The 23,976-nt window shown below is 56.1% G+C and overlaps 2 protein-coding genes across 6 annotated transcripts in view; one reads left to right on the top strand and one right to left on the bottom strand.

Annotated features, from left to right (window-relative positions):
• The window catches only part of SPEN (spen family transcriptional repressor), a 92,030-nt gene extending 79,299 nt beyond the window's left edge, over nt 1-12,731 (top strand). For all 4 annotated transcript variants that reach the window (XM_067016747.1, XM_067016740.1, XM_059066314.2 and 1 more), the window contains exons 11-15: nt 1,302-9,387; nt 9,801-10,274; nt 10,445-10,639; nt 10,968-11,126; nt 11,531-12,731. In XM_067016747.1, the coding sequence (XP_066872848.1) occupies nt 1,302-9,387; nt 9,801-10,274; nt 10,445-10,639; nt 10,968-11,126; nt 11,531-11,662 (9,046 nt within the window). In that variant the 3' untranslated portion in view covers nt 11,663-12,731. The remainder of the gene's footprint in view (nt 1-1,301; nt 9,388-9,800; nt 10,275-10,444; nt 10,640-10,967; nt 11,127-11,530) is intronic.
• A 1,413-nt stretch (nt 12,732-14,144) lies between these two features.
• Nucleotides 14,145-23,976, bottom strand: part of ZBTB17 (zinc finger and BTB domain containing 17) — a 29,477-nt gene continuing 19,645 nt past the window's right edge. The window contains exons 3-16 of one of the 2 annotated variants that reach the window (XM_067016759.1): nt 20,264-20,470; nt 19,207-19,395; nt 18,428-18,568; nt 17,969-18,088; nt 17,122-17,360; nt 16,901-17,043; nt 16,512-16,812; nt 16,121-16,208; nt 15,929-16,045; nt 15,707-15,827; nt 15,352-15,482; nt 14,814-15,023; nt 14,605-14,694; nt 14,145-14,529 (exon numbers count right to left, since the gene is read on the bottom strand). In XM_067016759.1, the coding sequence (XP_066872860.1) occupies nt 14,246-14,529; nt 14,605-14,694; nt 14,814-15,023; nt 15,352-15,482; nt 15,707-15,827; nt 15,929-16,045; nt 16,121-16,208; nt 16,512-16,812; nt 16,901-17,043; nt 17,122-17,360; nt 17,969-18,088; nt 18,428-18,568; nt 19,207-19,395; nt 20,264-20,468 (2,379 nt within the window). In that variant the 5' untranslated portion in view covers nt 20,469-20,470 and the 3' untranslated portion in view covers nt 14,145-14,245. The remainder of the gene's footprint in view (nt 14,530-14,604; nt 14,695-14,813; nt 15,024-15,351; nt 15,483-15,706; nt 15,828-15,928; nt 16,046-16,120; nt 16,209-16,511; nt 16,813-16,900; nt 17,044-17,121; nt 17,361-17,968; nt 18,089-18,427; nt 18,569-19,206; nt 19,396-20,263; nt 20,471-23,976) is intronic. The other variant, XM_059066512.2, reaches the window with a different exon arrangement.

Raw genomic sequence — 23,976 nt, 5'->3', positions numbered from 1 at the left:
CAAATGAGTACCTGCTGTGAGCCGAGAAGACAAAAGCTCATGCCTTCAGAGGTTTAAGTTCTAGGTTCGTTATGTTTCATTGAGCCGTAATGGACAGTACTATGTAGACTGAGTAAGCCATACTTGCTTGAAAGACAAAAATGGAAAGTGAACAAGAGTAAAGGAATTGGCCTCTATTACAGGTGAATTTCATTTTATACACCATACATGTTCTTGCATGTAAATTTAATCCTGTTTTGAATGCACTGGGACGTGTCACTGTGGGAGAAAATCTGAGGTGAATTCTTTTACAGTTAGGGAATTTATCTCACACAGTTTGTAATCACCTAATTTGTTAGTTGGCAGGTTGGGGAAAAGTAACATTTACTGAAGGCCAAGTATGTGCCTTGTATTATGTTAGGAAAGTTTTTACAAATGTTATCTTATTTAATCTTCTTAAGAGCTTTGTGAAGAAGAGTTATCATTTTGTGAGGAGACTGAGCCCACGGACACTTAGCCCCCAGTGTGTGTGGGGATTTGTTTTGTTTTGTTTTTTTAATATTTATTTGGCTGCGCCGGGTCTTAGTTGCAGCACATAGGATTTAGTTCCCTGACCAGGGATTGAACCCAGGCCCCCTGTATTGTGAGCGCAGACTCTTAGCCACTCGACCACCAGAGAAGTCCTCAGTGTGTTTTTTTAAATTGTGAGTTGAGGTAGAGGTGTTACCGATATACAAGTTGCATAGGTGGGAAGATTTTAGTTAAATTGTTATCTTTTCAAACAGTACATTTGTTTCCCAAGTTGTGGTAAGAATATCTTTTGGCAGGAAAGTAATTATGAAAGACTTAGAAATGTGGGATGTGATCTGTTTAATACTAGTGCTCATCATAAGTCACGACAACCGATACCAAAAGAATAAAAAGGGGGCTGAAGCACTGCTGTCCAAGTCCAGTAGAAATGTAATGCAAGCTGTATATGTGGTTTTACATTTTCTAGTAAAACTAATTTTATTTAACCCAGTGTCTGAAATACTGTTTCAACATATACTCAATCTGAATAAATTATTGAAGTGTTTCTTTTTTTTTTTGAAACTAAGTCTACCAAATCCAGTCTGTATTTTACACTCAACTGAGACTAGCCAAATTTCAAGTTCTCAGTAGCCACATGTGGCTTGTAGGTATGGTATTTATTGGACAGTGCAGTTCTAATGATTAAAAAATGGAAAAGATTTTTGGAAGCAGGACTTTGTAATCTCATATGTATGATTAAAGTAAGTGACGAGGAAACAAAAAACTAATACATTCTTTTTTGTCTTTGGCAGAGAAGAACGAAGGGGATCATATGACTATAGCCAAGATCGTACATATTATGAGAATGTTCGTACTCCAGGCACATATGCTGAGGATTCCAGACGGGACTATCCAGCTCGAGGGAGAGAATTTTATTCAGAATGGGAAACTTACCAAGGAGACTACTATGAATCACGGTATTACGACGACCCCCGGGAATACAGGGATTACAGAAGTGATCCTTATGAACAGGATATTCGGGAATACAGTTACAGGCAAAGGGAACGAGAAAGAGAACGTGAAAGATTTGAGTCTGACCGGGACAGGGACCACGAGAGGAGGCCAATTGAACGCAGTCAGAGTCCAGTTCACTTGCGACGCCCACAGAGTCCCGGAGCATCACCCTCACAGTCAGAGAGGTTGCCTAGTGATTCCGAGAGGAGGATTTACAGCCGATCCTCAGACCGGAGTGGAAGCTGTAGCTCACTTTCCCCTCCAAGATACGATAAACTTGACAAACCTCGATTGGAACGCTATACAAAAAATGAAAAGACAGATAAAGAACGAACTTTTGATCCTGAGAGAGTGGAAAGAGAGAGACGTTTAATAAGGAAGGAAAAGGTGGAGAAGGACAAAACTGACAAGCAGAAACGGAAAGGAAAAGTTCATTCCCCTAGTTCTCAGTCTTCAGAAACAGACCAAGAAAATGAGAGAGAACAAAGCCCCGAAAAATCAAGGAGTTCTAATAAACTGAGCAGAGAGAAAGCTGACAAAGAAGGAGTAGCAAAAAACCGCTTGGAACTCATGCCTTGTGTGGTTTTGACTCGAGTGAAAGAAAAAGAGGGAAAGGTTATTGACCACACTCCTTTGGAAAAGCTGAAAGCCAAGCTTGATAATGACACTGTCAAGTCTTCTGCCTTAGATCAGAAACTTCAGGTCTCTCAGACAGAGCCTGCAAAATCTGAGTTGTCTAAACTAGAATCTGTTAGAATGAAAGTGCCAAAGGAAAGGGGGCTTTCAAGCCACATAGAAGTGGTAGATAAGGAAGGCAGGCCTAAACCCAGGAAGCACCTAAAACCAGAGCAAACTGTTGATGGTGTAAGTGCTGTGGATCTGGAGAAGCTGGAAGCGAGGAAAAGGCGTTTTGCAGATTCCAATTTGAAAGCAGAAAGGCAAAAATCAGATGTTAAGAAAAGTAGCCCAGAGATGGAAGATGCTCGGGTGCTTTTAAAGAAACAGCCTGACATATCATCTAGAGATGTCATTCTACTGAGGGAAGGAGAGTCTGAAAAAAAGACAGTGAGGAAAGACGTTCTTAAAAGAGAATCTAAGAAAATCAAACTAGACAGACTTAATGCCGTTCCCAGCCCCAAAGAGTGTCAGGAGCTTGCCGGCATTTCTGCTGGGACTGCGTCAAGGCCTGGCTCAGACGTGCAAGCCAGGCTTAGAGAAGCAGCAGGTGAGTCTGTGGGAAATCAAGAAATCCAGTCAAACAAACCCACTCCTTCAAAACCACCACTCAAACAGCTGGAGCTGTTAGATGATCCAGGACCAGAGAGAGAAGATAATAGGAAAAGCTATTGCAGTCTTCGTGATGAACCACTTGAATGTAAATCAGGCCAAGATAAACCACATTCAGTAAATACTGAAGAAAAAATTGGCATTGATATTGATCACACGCAGAGTTACCGAAAACAAATGGAGCAGAGTCGTAGAAAACAGCAGATGGAGATGGAAATAGCCAAGTCCGAAAAGTTTGGCAGTCCTAAAAAAGATGTGGATGAATATGAAAGACGTAGTCTTGTTCACGAGGTCGGCAAACCCCCTCAGGATGTCACTGACGACTCTCCTCCCAGCAAAAAGAAAAGGATGGACCATGTTGATTTTGACATCTGCACCAAAAGGGAACGGAACTACAGAAGCTCGCGCCAAATCAGTGAAGATTCTGAAAGGACTGGTGGTTCCCCCGGTATCCGACATGGCTCCTTCCACGAGGAAGACGACCCTGTTGGTTCCCCTGGGGTCGTGCCAACAAAAGGGTCCCCTAAAGTAGACGAAAAAGGCCTCCCCTATGCTAATATGACAGTCAGAGAAGAGTCCTTAAAATTTAATCCTTACGATTCTAGCAGGAGAGAACAGATGGCAGACATGGCCAAAATAAAGCTATCTGTCTTGAATCCCGAAGATGAACTAAATCGGTGGGACTCTCAAATGAAACAAGATGCCAGCAGGTTTGATGTGAGTTTCCCAAACAGCATCATTAAGAGAGACAGCCTTCGAAAGAGGTCTGTACGTGACTTGGAACCTGGTGAGGTGCCTTCTGACTCTGATGAAGACGGTGAACACAAATCTCACTCACCCAGAGCCTCTGCATTGTTCGAAAGTCCTCGGCTGTCTTTTTTATTGAGGGACAGAGAAGACAAACTACGTGAGAGAGATGAAAGACTCTCCAGTTCTTTAGAAAGGAACAAATTTTATTCTTTTGCATTGGATAAGACAATCACACCAGACACTAAGGCTTTGCTTGAAAGAGCGAAATCCCTGTCTTCATCTCGAGAAGAAAATTGGTCTTTTCTTGATTGGGACTCCCGATTTGCTAATTTTCGAAACAACAAAGATAAAGAAAAGGTTGACTCTGCTCCAAGACCTATTCCATCCTGGTACATGAAAAAGAAGAAAATTCGGACTGACTCAGAAGGAAAAATGGATGATAAGAAAGATGACCACAAAGAAGAAGAACAGGAAAGGCAAGAATTATTTGCTTCTCGTTTTTTACACAGCTCAATCTTTGAACAAGATTCCAAGCGACTGCAGCATCTAGAGAGAAAAGATGAAGAATCAGACTTCGTTTCTGGCAGGTTATATGGGAGGCAGACATCTGATGGAGTGAATAGCACAACTGATTTGATTCAAGAGCCAGTAGTTCTTTTCCATAGCAGATTTATGGAACTCACACGAATGCAACAGAAAGAAAAAGAAAAAGACCAAAAACCCAAAGAGGTCGAGAAACAGGAGGATACAGAGGATCACCCCAAGACCCCAGAATCTGCTTCTGAAAATACAGAGTCAGAACTGAAAACTACACCTTCGACTGGGCCTCCTGGTGTCACAGCTGTAGCTCCAGAGTCTGTAGCAGCATCACTGGAGAAGACAGCTGGTGAAAAAACAGGAGAGCTGCCTTCGGTGACAGAAGAGAAGACCACTGAGCCAGCCTCTGTCTCAGAAGAAACAAAACCTGTATCTGAGCTGACTCCCATCACTGTGGAACAGCCTGAACAAGTAGACTTGCCCCCAGGAGTGGACACCAGGAAAGACGTTGCTGAGACTCCTTTAGCTGTTGAAGAAAGTTCATCAGTCGATCAGCTGCCTTATTTGGATGCCAAGCCTCCAACTCCTGGGGCCTCATTTTCCCAGGTAGAGATCAGTGTAGATCCAGAGCCTGACAGTACGCAGACACTTTCAAAACCGACTCAGAAGCCTGAGGAAGCCGATGAGCCAAAAGTGGAGAAGCCAGACTCAGCTGCTAACATCGAACCTAATGCAAGTCAAAAAGCTGAAGATATTCACGAGGTCCCGCCTCCAGCTACTGAAGGTGTAGAGGTTGATCCTCCAGTTACTGCAAAAGATAAAAAGCCAAACAAAAGTAAACGTTCCAAGACCCCCATTCAGGCAGCTGCAGCAAGTATCGTGGAGAAGCCTGTCACAAGGAAGAGTGAGAGGATAGACCGGGAAAAGCTCAAGCGGTCCAGTTCTCCTCGGGGAGAAGCACAGAAGCTTTTAGAATTGAAGATGGAGGCAGAGAAGATTACAAGGGCTGCCTCTAAAAACTCATCCATGGACCCTGAACACCCTGAGCCAAGCTTGCCCCTCAGCCGAACCAGGCGCCGGAACGTAAGGAGTGTCTACGCAACCATGGGTGACCATGAGAGCCGCTCTCCAGTCAAGGAGCCCGTTGAGCAGCCACGAGTGACCAGGAAGAGACTGGAGCGGGAGCTTCAGGAGGCCGCAGTGGTTCCTACAACCCCTAGGAGGGGGAGGCCTCCAAAAACACGCCGTCGAGCTGATGAAGATGATGAGACCGAGGCAAAAGAGCCAGTGGAGACAGTCAAACCAGCTGAGGGATGGAGATCCCCGCGGTCCCAAAAAGTAGCTGCTGGTGTCCAACAAGGGAAAAAGGGGAAAAATGAACCAAAAGTTGATGCTGAACGTCCTGAGGCCACCACTGAGGTGAGTCCCCAATTAAACGTGAAAGAAAATAACACAAAATCCAAGACTGATAAAGAAGAAGCAGGAAGTGAACAAAAACGTGATAGAAAAGAAATTAGCACAGACAAAAATCCACCCGAAACCCCCCCAGTTGAGGTGGTGGAGAAAAAAACAGCCCCTGAGAAAAACTCCAAGTCCAAGAGAGGAAGATCGCGAAACTCTAGATCAGCAGTGGACAAATCTGCAAATCTGAGAAACGTGGAAGCCGCTGTAAGTCCCAGCGTGGCTGCAGGCCCTTCGGGACTGGCAGCGGAGGAGGCGGCCACGGTCGTGGCAGTTTCCCCTGAGAAGAGCGAGAGGCCCCAAGAGGAGGGTAGTTTATCATTGCGTTTGAACAGTGAGCCAGCTGATCTGGACAAGGAACCAGAGAAGGAAGATGGGTCTGCCTCTAAGCCGTCCCCAGAAGCAAATCAGTTAGCCAAGCAGATGGAGCTGGAACAGGCCGTGGAGAACATCGAGAAGCTCGCGGAAACCTCCACCCCCGCGGCTTTCAAGGCGGCAGCTGCAGATGCCCCAGAGGGCCTCTCCACGGAGGACCGGGACAAGCCCGCACACCAAGCCAGTGAAACAGAGCTGGCTGCAGCCATCGGTTCCATCATCAATGACATTTCTGGGGAGTCAGAAAACTTCCCAGCACCTCCACCTTACCCTACGGAGTCTCAGACAGATCTGCCGTCTCCTGAGGAAGGAATGGAGCCTGAGACCGATGAGGCTGTGTCTGGCATCTTGGAGACTGAGGCTGCTACAGAATCTTCCAGGCCACCAGGCAGCGCACCTGACCCCTCAGCAGGCCCAGCAGATACCAAGGAAGCCAGAGAGAACAGCAGCGAAACCTCCCACCCAGAGCCGGAAGTCAAAGGATCAAAAGAAGCAGAAGTTCCTCTTGCTCGGAAAGACAAAGGGCGCCAGAAGACCACTCGATCACGCCGCAGACGGAACACAAACAAGAAAAGTGGGGGCGCTACAGAGACCCATGTCTCTGAACCTGACCAAGTTCAAAGCAAGAGCCCTGCTACGAGTGAGGGGGCCACAGTACAGCCCCCAGAAACTCCACAGGAAGAAAAGCAGAGTGACAAGCCCCAATCCACTCCCCCTGAGTCATGTGCTTCTGACCCAAGCAAGACTACATCCCAGGGAAATTTGTCCCAAGAAAGCAGTGTTGAAGAAAAGACTCCAACCAAAGCATCTGCCCTCCCAGACCTTCCCCTGGCCTCACAGCCAGCCCCCGTGGATGACGAGCCTCGAGCCAGATTCAAGGTGCATTCCATCATTGAAAGTGACCCCGTGACCCCGCCCAGTGACTCAAGCATGCCCACCCCCCCAATACCGTCTGTAACGATAGCAAAGCTCCCACCCCCTGTCGCTGCTGGGGGGATCCCACACCAGAGTCCCCCGACGAAGGTGACAGAGTGGATCACGAGGCAGGAGGAGCCGCGGGCGCAATCCACCCCATCTCCGGCCCTTCCCCCAGACACGAAGGCCTCTGACATAGACACTAGCTCCAGTACGCTGAGGAAGATCCTCATGGACCCTAAATACGTATCTGCCACGGGCGTCACTTCCACGAGTGTCACAACTGCCATTGCAGAGCCTGTCAGTGCTGCCCCTTGCCTGCATGAGGCACTGCCCCCTCCGGTTGAACCTAAAAAGCCTCTTTTAGAAGAAAAAGCAGCAGCTCCGGTAACTAACACCTCCGACACACAGGCCTCAGAGGTTCCAGTAGCCACTGACAAAGAAAAGGTGACTCCAGTCATTGCTCCAAAAATTACTTCTGTTATTAGCCGGATGCCTGTCAGCATTGATTTGGAGAATTCGCAAAAGATAACTCTGGCGAAACCAGCTCCTCAGACCCTGACCGGCCTGGTGAGCGCCCTGACCGGCCTGGTGAACGTCTCCTTGGTTCCAGTGAACGCGCTGAAGGGCCCTGTGAAGGGCTCGGTGGCCACGCTGAAAGGCTTGGTGAACACGCCCGCTGGCCCCGTGAACGTCCTAAAGGGACCAGTGAACGTTCTGACGGGGCCCGTGAATGTTCTCACGGCCCCAGTGAACGCCGCCACGGGCACAGTGAACACCGCCGCGGGCGCGGTGACGGTTTCCGCGGGCGCGGTGACTGCCGCATCCGGGGTTGTGACTGCCGCGACAACAGGTGCCGTGACCGTGGCAGGTGCCGTGATTGCGCCATCCGCAAAGTGCCGACAGAGATCCGGCACCAATGACAACAGTCGGTTCCACCCAGGGTCTATGTCCGTGATTGACGACCGTCCGGCAGACACGGGCGCTGGCGCTGGGCTGCGTGTGAACACTTCAGAAGGGGTTGTGCTGCTGAGCTATTCGGGGCAGAAGACTGAAGGCCCGCAGCGGATCAGTGCCAAGATTAGCCAGATCCCCCCAGCAAGTGCAATGGACATCGAGTTTCAGCAGTCGGTGTCCAAGTCCCAGGTCAAACCCGATTCTGTCACGCCAGCTCAGCCTCCGCCCAAAGCCCCTCAAGCTCCTTCAGGCTATGCAAACGTGGCCACCCATTCTACTCTGGTACTAACTGCCCAGACCTATAACGCATCTCCTGTGATTTCATCGGTTAAGGCTGACCGTCCGTCCTTGGAGAAGCCTGAGCCCATTCATCTCTCTGTGTCCACACCCGTCACCCAGGGGGGCACAGTAAAGGTCCTCACCCAGGGCATAAACACCCCCCCGGTGCTGGTTCACAACCAGCTGGTCCTCACCCCAAGCATAGTCACCACTAACAAAAAGCTTGCTGACCCCGTCACCCTCAAAATAGAGACCAAGGTCCTTCAGCCAGCAAACCTGGGGTCCACTCTTACACCCCACCACCCTCCCGCTCTGCCCAGCAAACTGCCTGCAGAAGTGAACCACGTCACCTCGGGGCCCAGCACCCCGACAGATCGGACTGTCTCCCATTTGGCAGCCACCAAGCCAGATGTGCATTCCGCTCGACCTAGCGGGCCGGCTCCGTCCCCATTCCCGAGGGCATGCCACCCCAGCAGCACCACATCCGCCGCGCTCTCCACTAATGCCACGGTCATGCTGGCTGCGGGCATTCCTGTGCCGCAGTTCATCTCTAGCATCCACCCAGAGCAGTCCGTCATCATGCCACCCCACAGCATCACCCAGACCGTGTCACTCAGCCACCTGTCACAGGGCGAGGTGAGGATGAACACACCCACGTTGCCCAGCATCACCTACAGCATCCGGCCAGAGACGCTTCACTCTCCTCGGGCCCCTCTGCAGCCCCAGCAAATAGAGGTGCGGGCCCCGCAGCGTGCGGGCACCCCACAGCCAGCCGCAGCTGGTGTGCCCGCCCTGGCCTCCCAGCACCCTCCAGAGGAAGAAGTGCATTATCACCTCCCCGTTGCTCGAGCCGCAGCCCCTGTGCAGTCGGAGGTGCTGGTCATGCAGTCTGAGTACCGACTACACCCGTACACTGTGCCCCGGGATGTGAGGATCATGGTGCATCCTCACGTGACGGCCGTCAGCGAGCAGCCCCGGGCAGCGGACGGGGTGGTGAAAGTGCCACCAGCCAGCAAGGCCCCTCAGCAGCCAGGGAAGGAAGCCGCCAAGATGGCAGATGCCAAAGCCGCTCCCACCCCCGCCCCCCACGGTGAGGCCCGCATCCTCACCGTCACGCCCAGCAACCAGCTGCAGGGGCTGCCTCTGACCCCGCCCGTGGTGGTGACCCACGGGGTGCAGATCGTGCACTCCAGCGGGGAGCTCTTTCAGGAGTACAGGTACGGGGACATCCGCACCTATCACGGCCCGGCTCAGCTCGCGCACGCGCAGTTTCCTGCTGCTGCCTCCATTGGCCTGCCTTCCCGGACCAAGGCTCCTGCTCAGGTGAGAGCGCCAGAAATCTACCCTCTGGGCCAAATAGTGGTGTAGGTGCCAGTAAGGTCCCTAAAATATGTTGTCCGTGTTGTGGATTTAAAGAGGCGCTTCCTAAATTTCAGGATGGAGGGGTGAATCATAGCACAGAGAGCTATGGAGGGAGCTCACTGTGGGAGCGGGTGGTGTGGCGGTTCTTGCCTGCGGGGCGTGAGAAGATAGGGAACAGGTGACCTTTCACCGGAACCCTCAATTCTGAATGCCCGAGAGCATGGCCGGCTGGTTAAAGCCCCTTCCGGGGGCCTGGCCCACAGGAGACGCCCTGCAGCTGACTTGCCCAGGGGCTCACGGCTTCTTGGTTGGGGCAGGGTGTTGGTGCGTAACAGACTCTGACTCTGTTACTTTCTCTTCCCGCCCAATTCCAGGGCCTCCCTCCTGAAGGCGAGCCCTCGCAGCCTCTGCAGCCTGCGCAGTCCGCACAGCCAGCCCAGTCCACGCAGCCCTCCCAGCTCAGCCAGCCAGGCCAGCCACCAAGCAGCAAGATACCTCCAGTCTCCCAGGAGGCAAAGGGCACCCAAACAGGAGTAGAGCAGCCGCGCCTCCCAAATGTACCTGGAAACAGGCCGGCTGAGCCTCATGCCCAGGTCCACAGGGCGCAGGCGGAAACAAGCCAGACCTCCTATCCCTCCCCTGTGTCTGTCTCGATGAAGCCTGACCTCCCGGCCCCTCTTCCTGCTCAGGCTGCCCCAAAGCAGCCGTTGTTTGTCCCTACACCCTCAGGCCCCAGCCCCCCTCCAGGACTGGCTCTGCCACATACTGAAACCCAGCCCGCCCCCAAACAAGATTCCACTCCACATTTGACTTCCCAGAGACCTGTGGATATGGTCCAGCTTCTGAAGGTAAGCCTGGGCAGGGCCTCCCCTACCACCCACCCTTCGAGCTTTGCGCTATTGTCAGTGTCCCGAGCGCCCCACTTGACTTAGATCAGCAAGTTGCTGCCTGGGGCCATGGCCAGCACAGCTGTGTTCCCCAGCCGTGCGCTCACTTCTGTTTGTTTCCCTGTGAGCAGAAGTACCCCATCGTGTGGCAGGGCCTCCTGGCCCTCAAGAACGACACAGCTGCTGTGCAGCTCCACTTCGTCTCTGGCAACAATGTCCTGGCCCATCGGTCCCTGCCGCTCTCCGAAGGAGGGCCCCCCCTGAGGATCGCCCAGAGGATGCGGCTGGAGGCCTCACAGCTGGAGGGGGTTGCCCGAAGGATGACGGTAAGACTCGGGGCCCAGGTGAGCGACTGCCCCGCCCACAGCAAGGGAAGGCACGGGTGGCCCCCACTGCCTGTCTCCGTGGTGTGTCACGGGGCGCAATAATGGCTTTCTTGGAGTGGATCATGAGGGTGTGTCCTCTCTCCACTAGGGGCCTCGAGTGCCTCTAGATCCAGAGATGCTTTTTTTCACTCAGCAAATACACGGGTGGGGCCTCAGGGTCATCGTAGAGGTGGGAGTTTAGGAGCTGCATCACCTGGGTTGGACGGGCCTCTTCTTGGGCTGTTTTGTGAGGTGGCCCCCCGATCACTGACAGCTTCCTCCTCCCCAGGTGGAGACAGATTACTGTCTGCTGCTGGCTCTGCCCTGCGGCCGTGACCAAGAGGATGTCGTGAGCCAGACCGAGTCCCTCAAGGCCGCCTTCATCACATATCTGCAGGCCAAGCAGGCGGCGGGCATCATCAACGTCCCCAACCCCGGCTCCAATCAGGTCAGCCCGCGGTGCTGCTTCGGCGCACGCACGTGGGGCTGGGCTCGGCTGCTCAGGCCGCCTGACCGGTCTGCTGGCACGGGCTGCCGGTGCCGGCTGGAGTAGAGTCGGGACAGCTTCCCCAGAGGGGCTGGGCCACTGCCGCCCATCCTGGAGACGGTCAGCGGACGGCTGAGGCGGCAGGGGTTTTTCTTTAGCTCAAGGGTAGTCTCCGGATACCTAGTTTTCTTCTGGTGGACAGAGTCTTGGAGACCTTAGCTGGTTGGGGAATTGACTCAGCCTGGCTCTCTGTTGGGCCTTTGGGCGCCCGGTTGGAAATGTTTAAGGGAAGAGTGGTGGTGGGGGCGGGGGGGTGTGACGTGAAGACAGGAGGCCCCATTTCTCTCTCTCGCCCCCTCCTCCAGCCCGCCTATGTGCTGCAGATCTTCCCGCCCTGCGAGTTCTCTGAGAGTCACCTGTCCCGTCTGGCCCCCGACCTCCTGGCCAGCATCTCCAACATCTCTCCCCACCTCATGATCGTCATCGCCTCCGTGTGAGCCCCTGAATGGTCACCACGCGGCGTATCTTCCTGAGGCTCTGCAGCAAAAAATAAAACACAGGACAACCCAGCCAAGTGGAGGAAGAAGCTGCCGAGGGGGACAGACTCCACTGCCAGACGGCCAGCCTCGCTCTCCTACCCGCCCGCCTGCCCGCCCGCCCGCCCGGCTCAGTCAGACAGACCCCCCCTGGGCAGTGGTGCTGCTACTCGTATGTTTACATGACATTTAGCCCAAGGACAGACCACCAACCAATGGACTTGCAGACACCTTGAGGCTGGGTTTCTCTCTCCTCTTTTTGGAGAAAAGGAACAGGGAGGGCAGTGGAATTTTTTTGTTGTTTTTGTTTTTAAGAAACAGAACTGCCTTTGCACTAAATTAGTGACTTGGACTTTTGCACAGTGAAGACAGGCTGTGACACTCTGGATGTCTTGGTGTACGTGAACACACATGGCACACACATCGCAGACTCTCACGCAGGACTTCAAACTTCTGCTGAAACCTTGGGGTCAAGGAACATTTCATTGGGCTGTGTTGTCCCCACCCCTCCCTTCCCCTTGCTCATTTGGATGTCACCTCTCTTTAATTCTCCTGCTGCCACCATCTTTGTTTCACCCAGGATGTACAGTTTACAATCAGAAAAGAGCAAACAGAAGGATTTTCTCTCTTGGTGGAATATGCAGAACTTGGGATGTGTGTATATATAAATATATAATATATATAAATATATATAATACTGACTTAAAAATCAAATTCCCCGACATACATTTTTTTTAATCTGTGCCAAAAATGTGTTTTCAGAAAAAATCTTATTTTCATACTCAGACTTTGTATTGTCACTCATTTGTATAAGTGCGCTTCGTTACAGCACGGGCCCTGCTCCCGCAACTTGGAAGTGTCACACACACACAAAAAGACTGTACAAAAGACTGGCTTCCCTTCTTCCTGTGACCTTGACCTCTCCCCCAACTTCCTAACACTTATTAATTTATGAAAACTGTTTTTCTCAGCGCAGTTTTGTTTTGTGTGTCCATTGGATTACAAACTTTATTAAAAAATACAGAACATGTCAAGTGTGGATGTGATTGTCACTTGGATGGGAGGACCAGGGGTCCCTGGCTTATGGGAACAGCTAGCCTTCGTCCCACTTTTGCTTTCAACCCCCTACACCACGTCTGTATATGGAACCTATTATTTCCTTTCTGCCACTGATCCTCCCCAAGGATCATTTTATCTTGTACAAAAGAAGACTTTTCATCACAGACTGAACTTGAACTATTTTTCAGTGCTGTGGTGTTTATCTGACACTTCAAGATCCCAACTGGCTCCTGCGTAATGTCGAAGGCACTTCAAATTTGATTGATTAAAGAATAAAGCCACCTCCCACTCAAACTCAGAAACATCTCAAGGAAGCTTTAGGGTCTTGCCTCTTGTCCCTCCCTCCTCCGGGTGTGGTGCAGGCTGGCCCTGCAGCAGCTGCCTCCCAGTAGGAGGATGGCACCGGTGGGCCAAGCTTCCCCAGCAGCGGGACCCACCACAAGCTGGGGGAGTTGGGCGTGGGGGCCGGGAACACAAGGACCACAAAGTTGCTGGTCTCACTTGCAGTGTCTCCCTGGGGCTCCTCCAAATAGAGCTATGCTTTCGGTGCGAGATGGTACCATCTCCGGGTGAGGAATTACAGCTGCTGGGGACAAGCTGAATGGAAAAGTGGCAGAGATGGCATCTCACGTCTCCCTGCTGACAGAGGTAAGAATGAGCTGCTTCACGGTCCACGCTGCTGCTCCTGGTTTAAGCCGTGCTGCCGTCTCCCACCTCTCCGTCACAGCTCCTGGCCGCTCCTTCCTGTCCCTCCAGGCTCTCAGCCTTGTAGAGACGCCACTGATTTCAGGGCAAGTAAACGTTCTCAAAACATGACACTGGCTTGGCCCTGATCTTGCGGCCAGGGTTACCGTGAAGCGAGTGTGGAGCTCTCCCTCTTCCCTAGGCCCAAACGAAGCAGGCCTACGGCCTGTTGGGTCTGGTGCTCTGCCTATCTTGCTGTTCTGGCTGAATGGGCCCCCGAGCCGGGCTCTCTACGGGTGGCCTGGATTCTGGTAAGCAGTTGTGGCCAAGCCCTGTGGGCCCCGCTCCCAACACAAGGGCACAGGGTCAGAGCCGTGGCTCCACAGCGGAGAGGGGTGGAGAGGGGACGTCCGATTCTCACACCGAGCCTACGAGGAGCCTCCGAAGAGGAGGCCAGACGGGGCTCGTGGAGCCGCAGTTCCTCTGGCCTGGGTGTGCTGCCCACAGCCCAACAGAGGCAAAGCGACCAGCTTGCTTCTAGACGGCTCCTGGGGCTCCGGTCCCATCCTGCAAAGGGACAGCCTGGCTTTCCCCACAAGCAGGTCTCTGCCGAACGGTCGCTGGGTGGAGCAACCCTTCCCCGGCGTCAGCCACAGCTGCCAGCTCCCCGCCCCAGCCCCGCAGGGAGCTATAGGCAGCGTTAGAAAATAATCACATTTATTCTCTCTAGGGAATGGGCTCACCCCTCTGAGTTCTAGGGTGCCGTCCGACCTTAAATAAACAGGAGGAGGGGGTGCCTGCTCACTCAGCAGATGGTGGGCATTCAGGGGCTGCGGGAGGCGTCTCTGCCAGGGCCGGCTGCCCGTCAGCCCCATCCCGGGGGCGGAAGACCAGCTCCCCAGCCTGCAGCACCTGCCCGGCCGGCCACGTGCCGCCTGGCCCGTACTGCTGGTAGAAGTCCGCATCCGTCTGGAACATGACCAGCGCCTGGGCCGTGTGGATCCGCACGTGCTGGGCCAGGCTGTTGGCATCCAGGAACTTATCTCCACAGGAGTCACAGGCGTAGAGGATGTGAGTGTTGGGATCTGTGGGAGTGGGGCTGCAGTCAGGACGGGAAGGGCCCCGGGTCCAGCAGCTCTCCCCCAGGCGGCCCCTCTCACCTTCCTCCTGCACTTGCTTCACAGCTTTGCTGATCTCGGCTTTAAGTACTTCTGTCTCATCTGCGGTCACCGCCGCCCCCACTGGCACCACTGTGGGAGGCATCGGCAGGGCCTGAGACCAGACTCAGCCGCCGCTTTGCTGCCGCCCCAGAGGCAAGCCCTGCTGTGACCACCCCCTGCTGCCCTGGGAGCTGAGTGACGGCCCGCACCTGTGAGCTGAGTGACGGCCGTTGCCGCCAGTGCCTCCGTGGCCAGCGTGACCATGTCATCGACGGTGACCACGCTGACCTCACCGCCCTCCTCTGGCTCCAGGATTTTGATGCCTGCCTTGCCCTGGTGCACAGTCTTCACATGGGAACGAAGGTTGTCCACCCGGTTGAAGCCGCGACCGCACTTGTCACACAGGTAAGGCTTCTCTCCTGGGGGGGGAGGCAAGGTTCTCTCCTGCCGTTGGGGGGGGGGAGTGCAGGGGGGGGAGGACCTCAGTGGCCTCCAGCTTCCCCCGCAGCCCTGTCTTTTCCAGCAGGAAGTGCTCTGGGGCGGCCACCTGAGGCACAGGGAAGCTTCCAGTGGCCCCTGCACCTTCCAGAAGCTCTGAAAAAATGGGGCCCTCCTTGGAGTTAAACTGCTTTCAAGGCCGCCTTCAGCAAGTGCCGGCACCGAAGGCTGAGGTCCGGGGCACCTCCCACCCCACCACGCGCCCCAGAGCCAGGGCTTGGGACAGAGAGGCGGGGGGCCCGCACTCACCAGTGTGGATGATGATATGCTTGGACAGGTCCCCCACGTTCACGAAGGCCTTGCTGCACACGCTGCACTTGTGAGGGCGGATGTTGTCATGGTGGCGGATGTGATTGGCCAGCTGGCTGGACTGGACGAATCTGTAGGGCCAGAAGGAAAGGCTTACACAGAACCGCCCAAGCCTGGGCCGGGCTGGTGGGCCGGGGCCTCCCACCTCAGGGTCTAGATCCGAGAGGCCGCCGGGACCCGCGCCGGAGCAGTCTGCCCGGCTACCGACCGAGCCCTGGGCGTGTTCTCTGACCCCCTCCCCCCGCCGAGTGCTGGGACCCCACAGGGCGCCGGCCGGGGGCCGGAAGGGCAGGACCTCTTTCCGCAGCGCTCGCAGACGTAGGGCTTCTCCCCGGTGTGCTGGCGCACGTGGGCGATGAGGGAGCTGGCCTGGGTGAAGGCTTTGCCGCACATCACGCACTGGCATGGCTTCTCACCTGGGGACGGAGGCAGGGGGGAGGCAGGGGACGGGAAGGTGTCGGCGCCGCCTCTCCTCCCTTGGGCCCGCCCCCGGCCGCCGCCCGGGCCGCTCCCCCACCTGTGTGGATGCGGACATGCCGCTGCAGGGCGCCGGGGTCAGCGAACTGCCGCTGGCAGTGGACGCACACGTAGGGCTTCTCCCCGCTGTGAATCCGAAGGTGCCGCTTCAGGTTCCCTGCGGCGAGACGGAGGGTGGGCCTGGCGCCCGGGGCCGGGGGCGGGGCCGGGGGCGGGGCCGGCCGGGCCCTACCTGAGGTGGTGAACTGCTTCCCACACTCCCGGCACTTGAGGGGCCCGTCGGCGATGTGGATCTTCAGGTGGGCCTTCAGGTTCCCCACCTGCGCCCAGGCAGGGGGTCAGACGGCAGGGAACCACCGATTCTCGGTCCTCCCGGGGCCCTGTGTGGGGCTCCCCCTTTCCTCAAGGCCGGGGGAAGTGGGAAAACCGCCCCCCTCAGTTCCTCCTGGCCCGCGCCCGCCCTCCGAGCCCGCCTTCCCAGTTTGCTCGGCGGAGCAGTTAAGAGCTCCTCCCGGCAGGGTCATCTTCTGCTCGGCCAACACCACCTACTTCCCCGCTAGGCCCCCCGGGCCCCCGAGACGGAAGCCGCCGGAGCACAGGGGCCCGGGGCCGGCTCCCCCCACCTGGTTGAACTTCTTGTCGCAGTGAGGGCACTTGTGCTCCTTGTCGGTGTCGTGCGTCTCCAGGTGGCGCATCTTGGACGTGGGGTCGGAGAAAGAGCGGCCGCAGTAGTCGCACTGGTAGGGCTTCTCGCCGCTGTGCACCAGCTGGTGCCGCTTGAGGTTGCCCGACGTGGTGAAGAGCTTGCCGCAGTCCTCGCAGCGGTAGCGCGCCTCGCCCGAGTGCCGCTTCTTGTGCAGGTTCAGCAGGCTGATGAGCCGGTAGCTCTTGCCGCATTCCTCGCAGCCGTAGGGCTTCAGCGGGCTGGCGGCAGAACGCGGGGACAGGAGGCTCGCGGGGCTCGCGGGGCCGGGGCAGGCGGGCGGGCACGGGGGGCGGCCGCTGGGCCTACCTGTGGGTCTTCTCGTGGGCCTTGCAGGCGGCCGGGTCGGAGAAGGCCTTGCTACACTCCCGGCACGAGAAGGGCTTCTCGCCCGTGTGGATGCGGATGTGCCGCTTGAAGTTGCCCGTGTGCGTGAACTCCTTCCCACAGTCCTGCGGGCGCAGGGGTGGGGTGTCAGGGTCAGCGCCGGGCGGGGGGCCAGGGCGGGGCCGCCACCGCCCGCGGCGCACCTCGCACTTGTGGATGACGGAGCCGTAGGCCTTGGACTCCGTGCGGTCGCCGTAGGTGCCCGAGCGCAGGCCCCGCGCCTCCGCGCTGAGCTCCTGGCCCGAGTCCGTGCTGGCCGACTCCTCACTCTCCTCGGGGGCCTCGCCCTTTTCCAGCGGCGGACCCTCTTCCTTGACCACCGTGGGCACGGCGCCCGCCTCCTCTCGTTCTTCTCCCTTCCTGGCTGGCTCCACCTCCATTTCTGCCACAAGAGGGACAAGCACTGAGGAAGCCGACCTGGCAACTGGCCAAGTGAGGCCTGGGCACGGCTCATCTCTGCACACACCCTCTCTCTTGTGTGGGCGCCTCGCAGGGGGCAGGGCAATGTCTGGGAGCCGCAGATAAATGGTCCCCAGCACTGCCAGGGCAAGCCCAGGGGAGACCAATGACCGGGACAGTTGCCGCTTGGAGGAGGCAGATGGGCCTCAGTCCACCGGGGGCCCCGTATTCGGTGACACAGGTGGGAAGGGTACTGTCAGCCAACAAGCACTGGGGGCGGGGGCTGGGGTGGGTGCCACGGGCAGCCAAGTTCCACCACGGTGCTCAGCCCAGGGAAAAACAGCAGGGCCAGCAGTGCGACAAGGACACTTCTGTGCTAAAGGGAAGCTTGGCCAGGGTGTACAACCAAGAAACTGATGTCAAAATTCAAGAATGAGGAAAGATGTCGGCCCAAAAGGTGATGTGAAAGAGTGACTCACAGCGAGATCAGCGAAGGGAGGAAGAGAGCTGGCGGAAGGGGGGGTCGGGGGCTGTGGCGTGTGAGTGGGGGACGCCTGCGTGAGGGTGGGCGCCCCAGCTGGCGGAGGGTACCTTGCTCTGAGCTCTCTGACAAGGCAGCCTCGGCCTCAGCAGCGGCCATGCCACTCGTGGGGTCCGGCTTGAGCTCCGCAGGCTCCCGGGGGGCATCGGCCTTCTCCGTCTGCTCTGCACCTGTGGTGGGGGTGTGGGGGCATCCGGGGCTGGACTGGCACCCTCTGTCCAGGGGCCAGTCGGCTCTCCTGGACCAGAGACCCCTGGAAGCGGCTACGGCCCCGGGGATGCAGCGAGCACATCCAAGCTCGGGCTGCTTGAGCGTCTGCTCTGGCTTTGACAGATGCCCCAGAAAAAATAACCGGTGGTTTCGGGTAGCCTGAGCTCAAGGGATGCAGTTGCCTGCGCCTCCCTCCCTCCCTCCCCCAAGAGCCTCCTGGGAAAGCTGCTCACTGCGCTGGAGCCCACGCTGCTGGCAGGTGATGGACAGTCAGCCAGGTTCTCAGCATCACAACTCACCGCTGGCTGTGCTCTCGGCCTGGCCGCCTCGCTCCTCTTTGGGCTCCCTGCCGAGGCCCATGGGTGGACTGCTTCTGGCCAGGTCCAGCTCACTCAGTGTAGTGGCAGCAGCCTTCTCTTCTTTGGCTCTCTTGTCCCCCACTGGAGATGCAACAGGACAGACCTGCCATTTCCCATCAAGTGTGCACCACTTGGCGGGGTGAGGTAGCCCAGAGCCTGCCAGCTCTTCCAGGCCTCCCTGGGGATACATCTAAGTAGCGGTTCGTTGGTTTGCTCATTCAACAGATTATTCACAGGCACCGACATCACACCAGGCTGCCGCTGGGCCTGGGGGACAACAGTCATGGTTGCTGCTCCCACGGGGCTCGCAGACTGGCCGGGGAGACAGTCGTCACACGTGAAGTGACGCTGATCAGAGATCGATGCTTACAAGGAGAGGCGCGTGGTTCTCTGCAAGTGTGCCATGAGGAATCTGGCCCGCAATGGGCCTCAGGGGGCTTTCCTGAGGCACTGAGAGGAGCAGGAGGAAGGGTGTGGGAGAGGAGAGCTGCCGGAAGCGGGAAGTCCTGTGCAAAGGCCTCGAGCCAGGCATGAGTGCCGGTGCCCTCAGGCACGGAGGGCAGACGGGGCCCCTCTGAGAGGTGTTCTCAGACTTTGCTGCGGCTGCTCCCCACGAGCTCCCCACAACACAGGCGAGGCCAAAGAGGTGACAAAGAGAGGCGGGGGCAGAGCTCCCATCAAAAGCCACCTGCTCAGGAACGGCCTGCCAAGAATCTTACCTTCCAAGGCCGAAGCCTCCATGCTCTCCGCAGGGCTGGCAGCCGGCTCAGCCAGTGACTTGAGGGCATGGCAGGCCGCGATGATGTCCTGCATCTGCAGGAAGCTGGCCACAGCCAGCACATCGTCCACGTTCTCAGAGCTCAGGCTCAGCTTGGCCGTGTACATAAACTCCAGCACCTGCCCCAGGCCTGCCAAGGACACAGACAGCCATCACGGACCCACCTCAAGGCCTGGCACCAGCAGCCTGTCCAGCTGCTCCACTCCATGGCAGGATCCAGGGACTTGTGAAAAGCAGAGTGGCGGTGGCAGCCCACTGTCTCCCCATCTCCTGTGCCAGTGGATAGGCGGGCAACCTGGGGATTCTCAAGCCAGACAACAGCCTCCAGAAAGAAGCACCCATAGAGGGCGGAGGGCGTGAGTGCCCACCCTGAACACCCTCTGCCCATCCACCGCACTTCACCACCAGAGGACAGAGTCTCTCGCCACTGGCTTTCATCAGGGCTCTGCCACAAACTCTCTACCTGACCTCCAGGCCAGTCACCTGACCTCTCTGGGCCTCAGTTTCCACATGTGTAAAATGGGGGAACGACACCTTGCCCGAACTTCTGGCGGCATGGCACGTCATTCTGGGTTGGGAACCTGAATCTAGGACCAGTTAGCTCCTTCCTCAATCCCAAGACCTTCCTGACACCCCTCCCGACCCCAACCCTCGCCGTTGCCATCAAGGTGACTACTGGGGTAGGGGGCTGAGGACTAACTCAGCAACGGAAAGGGACCAGGGCTCAGAGCCCTCCCGCTCTCTGTTCCTCCTGATGAGCTTGTCCTGTGTTCACTCCGGAGCTTATCATGAGCCCTTCCTGGCAGCTCTCCCCTGACCACCCCACTCCCAGTCAAAAGAGGCCCCACAAACGTGGTAAGAACTTGGTACCCACGCACTCATGGCCGAGTCTTGTGTGGGAGGTCTGGCGCACCCCACAGCTGGAAGGTGCTGTTCAAAGGAGGGCCTCACGTGGCACGGGGCCCGCCACAAGCTCGGCCCTGGACCCAGTGGGGTACCTGCCGCGTTACTGATGTCCAGGTGCACCACATCCTTCTGGTCCACGAAGAGCATCTTGAAGTACTCGCTGCAGGCCGCCAGCACTGCTTTATGAGCCTTAAAGTCAACACCATCCACCACAAAAGTGCAGTCACACAAAAGCCCCAGTTGCCGCTGCTGGTTCAGCTGCTCCAAGACATGCTGGCTGTGCTGGGGAAAATCCATGGCTGGGGAAAGCCACAGAGCCCTCGAGTTAGCACGAGGGAGGACACCAACCAGCCCCAACAGCAATCCCAGCGTTCCCAGGTGAGAAGCAGGGGGGTGGGTGGGAGGGTGAAACCAAATCCACAAAGGGCAGGTGCCTCTGCAGGCCCAGACCAACCAGGGGCTGGCTTCTAGATTCCTGTGCTAACTGGTCAGGAAAGTTCCAAAACCCAAAAAGCATGGAGGGACCAACACAGAATAGCCACCTTTGTGCCTTGCCAGGTAATGACATTAAAAAATCAAAACCCAAGCACACACAAAACACTGATTACTGTCAGCATTAAAAAAAAAAAAAAAAAAAAAAAAAAAAAAAAAAAAAGACATGGTCGCTTAACTTTTTTTTTTACAAAAAGAATGCATGACATAATCTTAGACTAAAAGACAGATCTTTCGACTGGATAGATTTGGCTTCATGAAAACCTTTCTATTTTGTTCTTATTTTTCTCAGTTTGTCACGTACAGGTGAAATATGCGCTTGGGAAGGCAGACGTTTCATCATCCAGCATTTCAGGAATCAGCCCCTCTCCCGCTGCACCCACAGGGGTCTGTGCAGGTTCCCTCGTCCTCGGCAAAGCCTGGCCCTCGGGGGTGAGGATCCATCTCTCCCCCACTTCCCCCACCTCTGATTCATGGGCTCAGGGAACTACACAAGAGCTGGTGAGTCTTCTGCGTCCAGTAAGCTCTCTAGGCTGTCCCTCGAGAAAGAATGAACTCTGATCCTGAGCCCAGGAGTTGCTGGCCTGGCTGCAGTTTCTCTGTCAAAGGCCTCACTTACTGCCTGGAAATTCCACAACTGTCTCAAGCAAAAATGCTCACAAAAACTCCATGGCCTGGTGCAAAATCGTCCTGAACTGCACAAGCCAGGACTAAGTAAGTATCTAAAACGGCTCTCCCCTCCCGCTCAACCCCACACCAGAGTGTCTCAGGATCGGCATTTTCTAGGGAAAAGAAGCAGACTCTCCTTTCAAGAAAGAACCAATTTCTAAGTAAACGTCAGTGCCCACTACTGGGACCACATTACATAGATCCAACCGGGGGCTGGGCTGTCACACCCTGGCCTGGAATCTGATAAGTGGCAGTGGTTTCTCTGCCAGTTCTTCTAGAACCTTTCCTCTGAGGCCTGGGTCTGCTCAGAACTGCCCCAGGTGGTTTCTGGGCAGGTGAGCATGACCCTGGGAGGCTCTCGGCCTCCAGGTTTCAGCAGCCACTCACTGGCTCTGGCTGTTTCCCTGTTACATCAGCCTCTCCGGGCTGAGTCACCGTGCTGCAGCTCTTTAGCTGCAGTGACCATGTATGGCTGTCTGGCTGTGATGAGACATAACGAAAGCCACACCCCCACGCACGTGGCTTAGCCAGCACAGATCGGCTTTGAAGGATGCAAAGCCCACCCACCCATGGTGTCTGGAAACTTTTCATAAGTGGAAGGGTGTATTTGCTAAACTGGGAGAAGTCACCGAGTAGGTGGGTAGGGCTCCATCAAGTAAGGGGGGACAGGCAGTGGCAAGAGGCCATGTGCCATGGGGTGCCAGCCCCTGAGTCATGAGTTCAGAGTTGCTGCTGTTGCTGGAGACTTGAAAATACCCTTTGTCTCCCTCCAACGTCCCCAGGACTGTCCTTCGGTCCCAGCCTCCACACACAAGCTCCCAGCCAGAGGCACAGCTTCTTGGACCGCTCAGATCATAAGTGGCTGAGGCTCAAGCTCTTAGGTAGAAGCAGGGGAGAGCCGGAAGCCAGCCCTGGAGTCAAGAGGTCAGGCGCAAGGCAGCTGGGCCCTCTGCATCTGCTGAACAACCTGCTCGGTGACAAACCAGCCAGCACAGCACGGAGCCGCCGGAGCAAAGGCTGCTACTGACCAGGACACCCCATAAAGGCATCCTTCTCTAGGTCTTCAGTCCCTAGAAAAAGCAAGTTCTCATTCGTGACCTCAAGGGTGCAAGGGAGAAGTTCAGCTGTTCTGTTCCTGAGCAGGTGAAAGCTAAAACAGAGAAGTTTTGGAGGATATGGAAAAGAACCAGTGTACAGCCTGTAGGGTTAAACAGGCAGGCTGGGCACTTAGGCCTAGGACCTAAAGGGGGTACACACAGGCAAGGTGTAAATGGAACCAAAGGCAGGTGGCAAGGAGAGGCCTGGGCCAAACCGACCTGAGCTGTCTTCTCTCTGCTGTGGAAAAAGCCACGTGAGCAGACAAATGTGTGCACGTGTGCATGGGCAGCGCCTGAGCTCCCATCACCAGTTCACCCTCTTTGTCCTCAGGTGAAATACCCCCCAAGTGCAGAAAGGGAGGGCCCACCAGGGCCCACAGGTGCCTTCCCAATCAGCTGAAGAATAATCCCCTTCAGAACTTTCCAATCAGATCCAAACTCTTCCCTCCTGGCAGTGGGCCTGGCTCCCTCACCTTCACCAGGAGCCAACCCAAGAATTGAACTGGGAGGAAGAACCTCCCGGGCTCAGAAACAACTGGGGAGCACTGGCTGAGCACCCACGCCCTGCACCCCCCAGCCCCCCTGAGGTACGGAGTTGTTCCCAGGCCCCTGGGCTGGAGCCTGGTGAGAGCAGAACCCTCCAGCCAGAAAGCCATCTGACTTGCTGGGAAGATAAACATGAAAAAAAGACTCCTGGCCGACAGGGTGGAAGGGACCTGCCAGCTCCAAGGTCAGGTGGTTACTGGCCTTGCCTGGGACCAAGGCCGAGAGGAGCCCTGTTGGGGGGGTGGGGGGGGACACGTCGGGGCGGAGCGCACTCACTTCCAGAGGCCTTGGGAAAAGCTGGTACAGGTCCCTGCAAGAGGGTGGGCGGTGGCCCAGCACCCCAGCCCCTCCCCCGCCACACACGGGGGAGCAGCTGCACGCCACGAGTAATATTTTCTACCCAAAGCTAACTGCAGTGTTCTGATGCGAGATGCCTGCCCAGAAGTGGGCTCCTCCTCAAATGTGGGTGTCGGGAGAACACCAGAGGCTTCTGGAATCCCTCTGAAGCCTCCAAAGCTGTTCCAACAAGAGAAACAGTCCTCAAAGAGCATCTGTTCTGACAGAGTCAAAGAAAGAAATGGACGAGAGAGCGAGAGAGCGAGAGAGCGAGAGAGCGAGAGAGAGAGAGAGAGAGAGAGAGAGAGAGCGCGAGAGAGCGAGAGAGAGAGAGAGAGAAAACACACGAGGATGAAAGGGAAGGAGGAAGCAGGGAAGGACGGGGGCAGTAGGGAGAGGAACTAGAAGGAAGGAAAAGGGGAAAAAGGTCACATCCCCACCAACAGATAAACAGCGCTTAAACATGCACTCACAAGCCCCATCTTGTGACCGGCCCCCCCAGGGGGTGTGAGGGCCCCTTGGGGGGCTTGCCTAGCGCTAATGGTGTCACTTGTCAGCAGCACGGGGGATTTTATAACCGCGCAGCCCCCAGGGGCAGTGGAGCTCAGAGCCCCCAGGCTGTCGTCCAGTGCTCACCCACTCACCTCCCCCAGCTGCCTGCCTGC

This window comes from Kogia breviceps, chromosome 1 (assembly GCF_026419965.1).
Source record: "Kogia breviceps isolate mKogBre1 chromosome 1, mKogBre1 haplotype 1, whole genome shotgun sequence".
In the NCBI taxonomy this organism is placed as follows: Eukaryota; Metazoa; Chordata; class Mammalia; order Artiodactyla; family Physeteridae; genus Kogia; species Kogia breviceps.
Note: the sequence above shows the minus strand (reverse complement) of the source record. Positions and strands in the feature narration are given on the sequence as shown.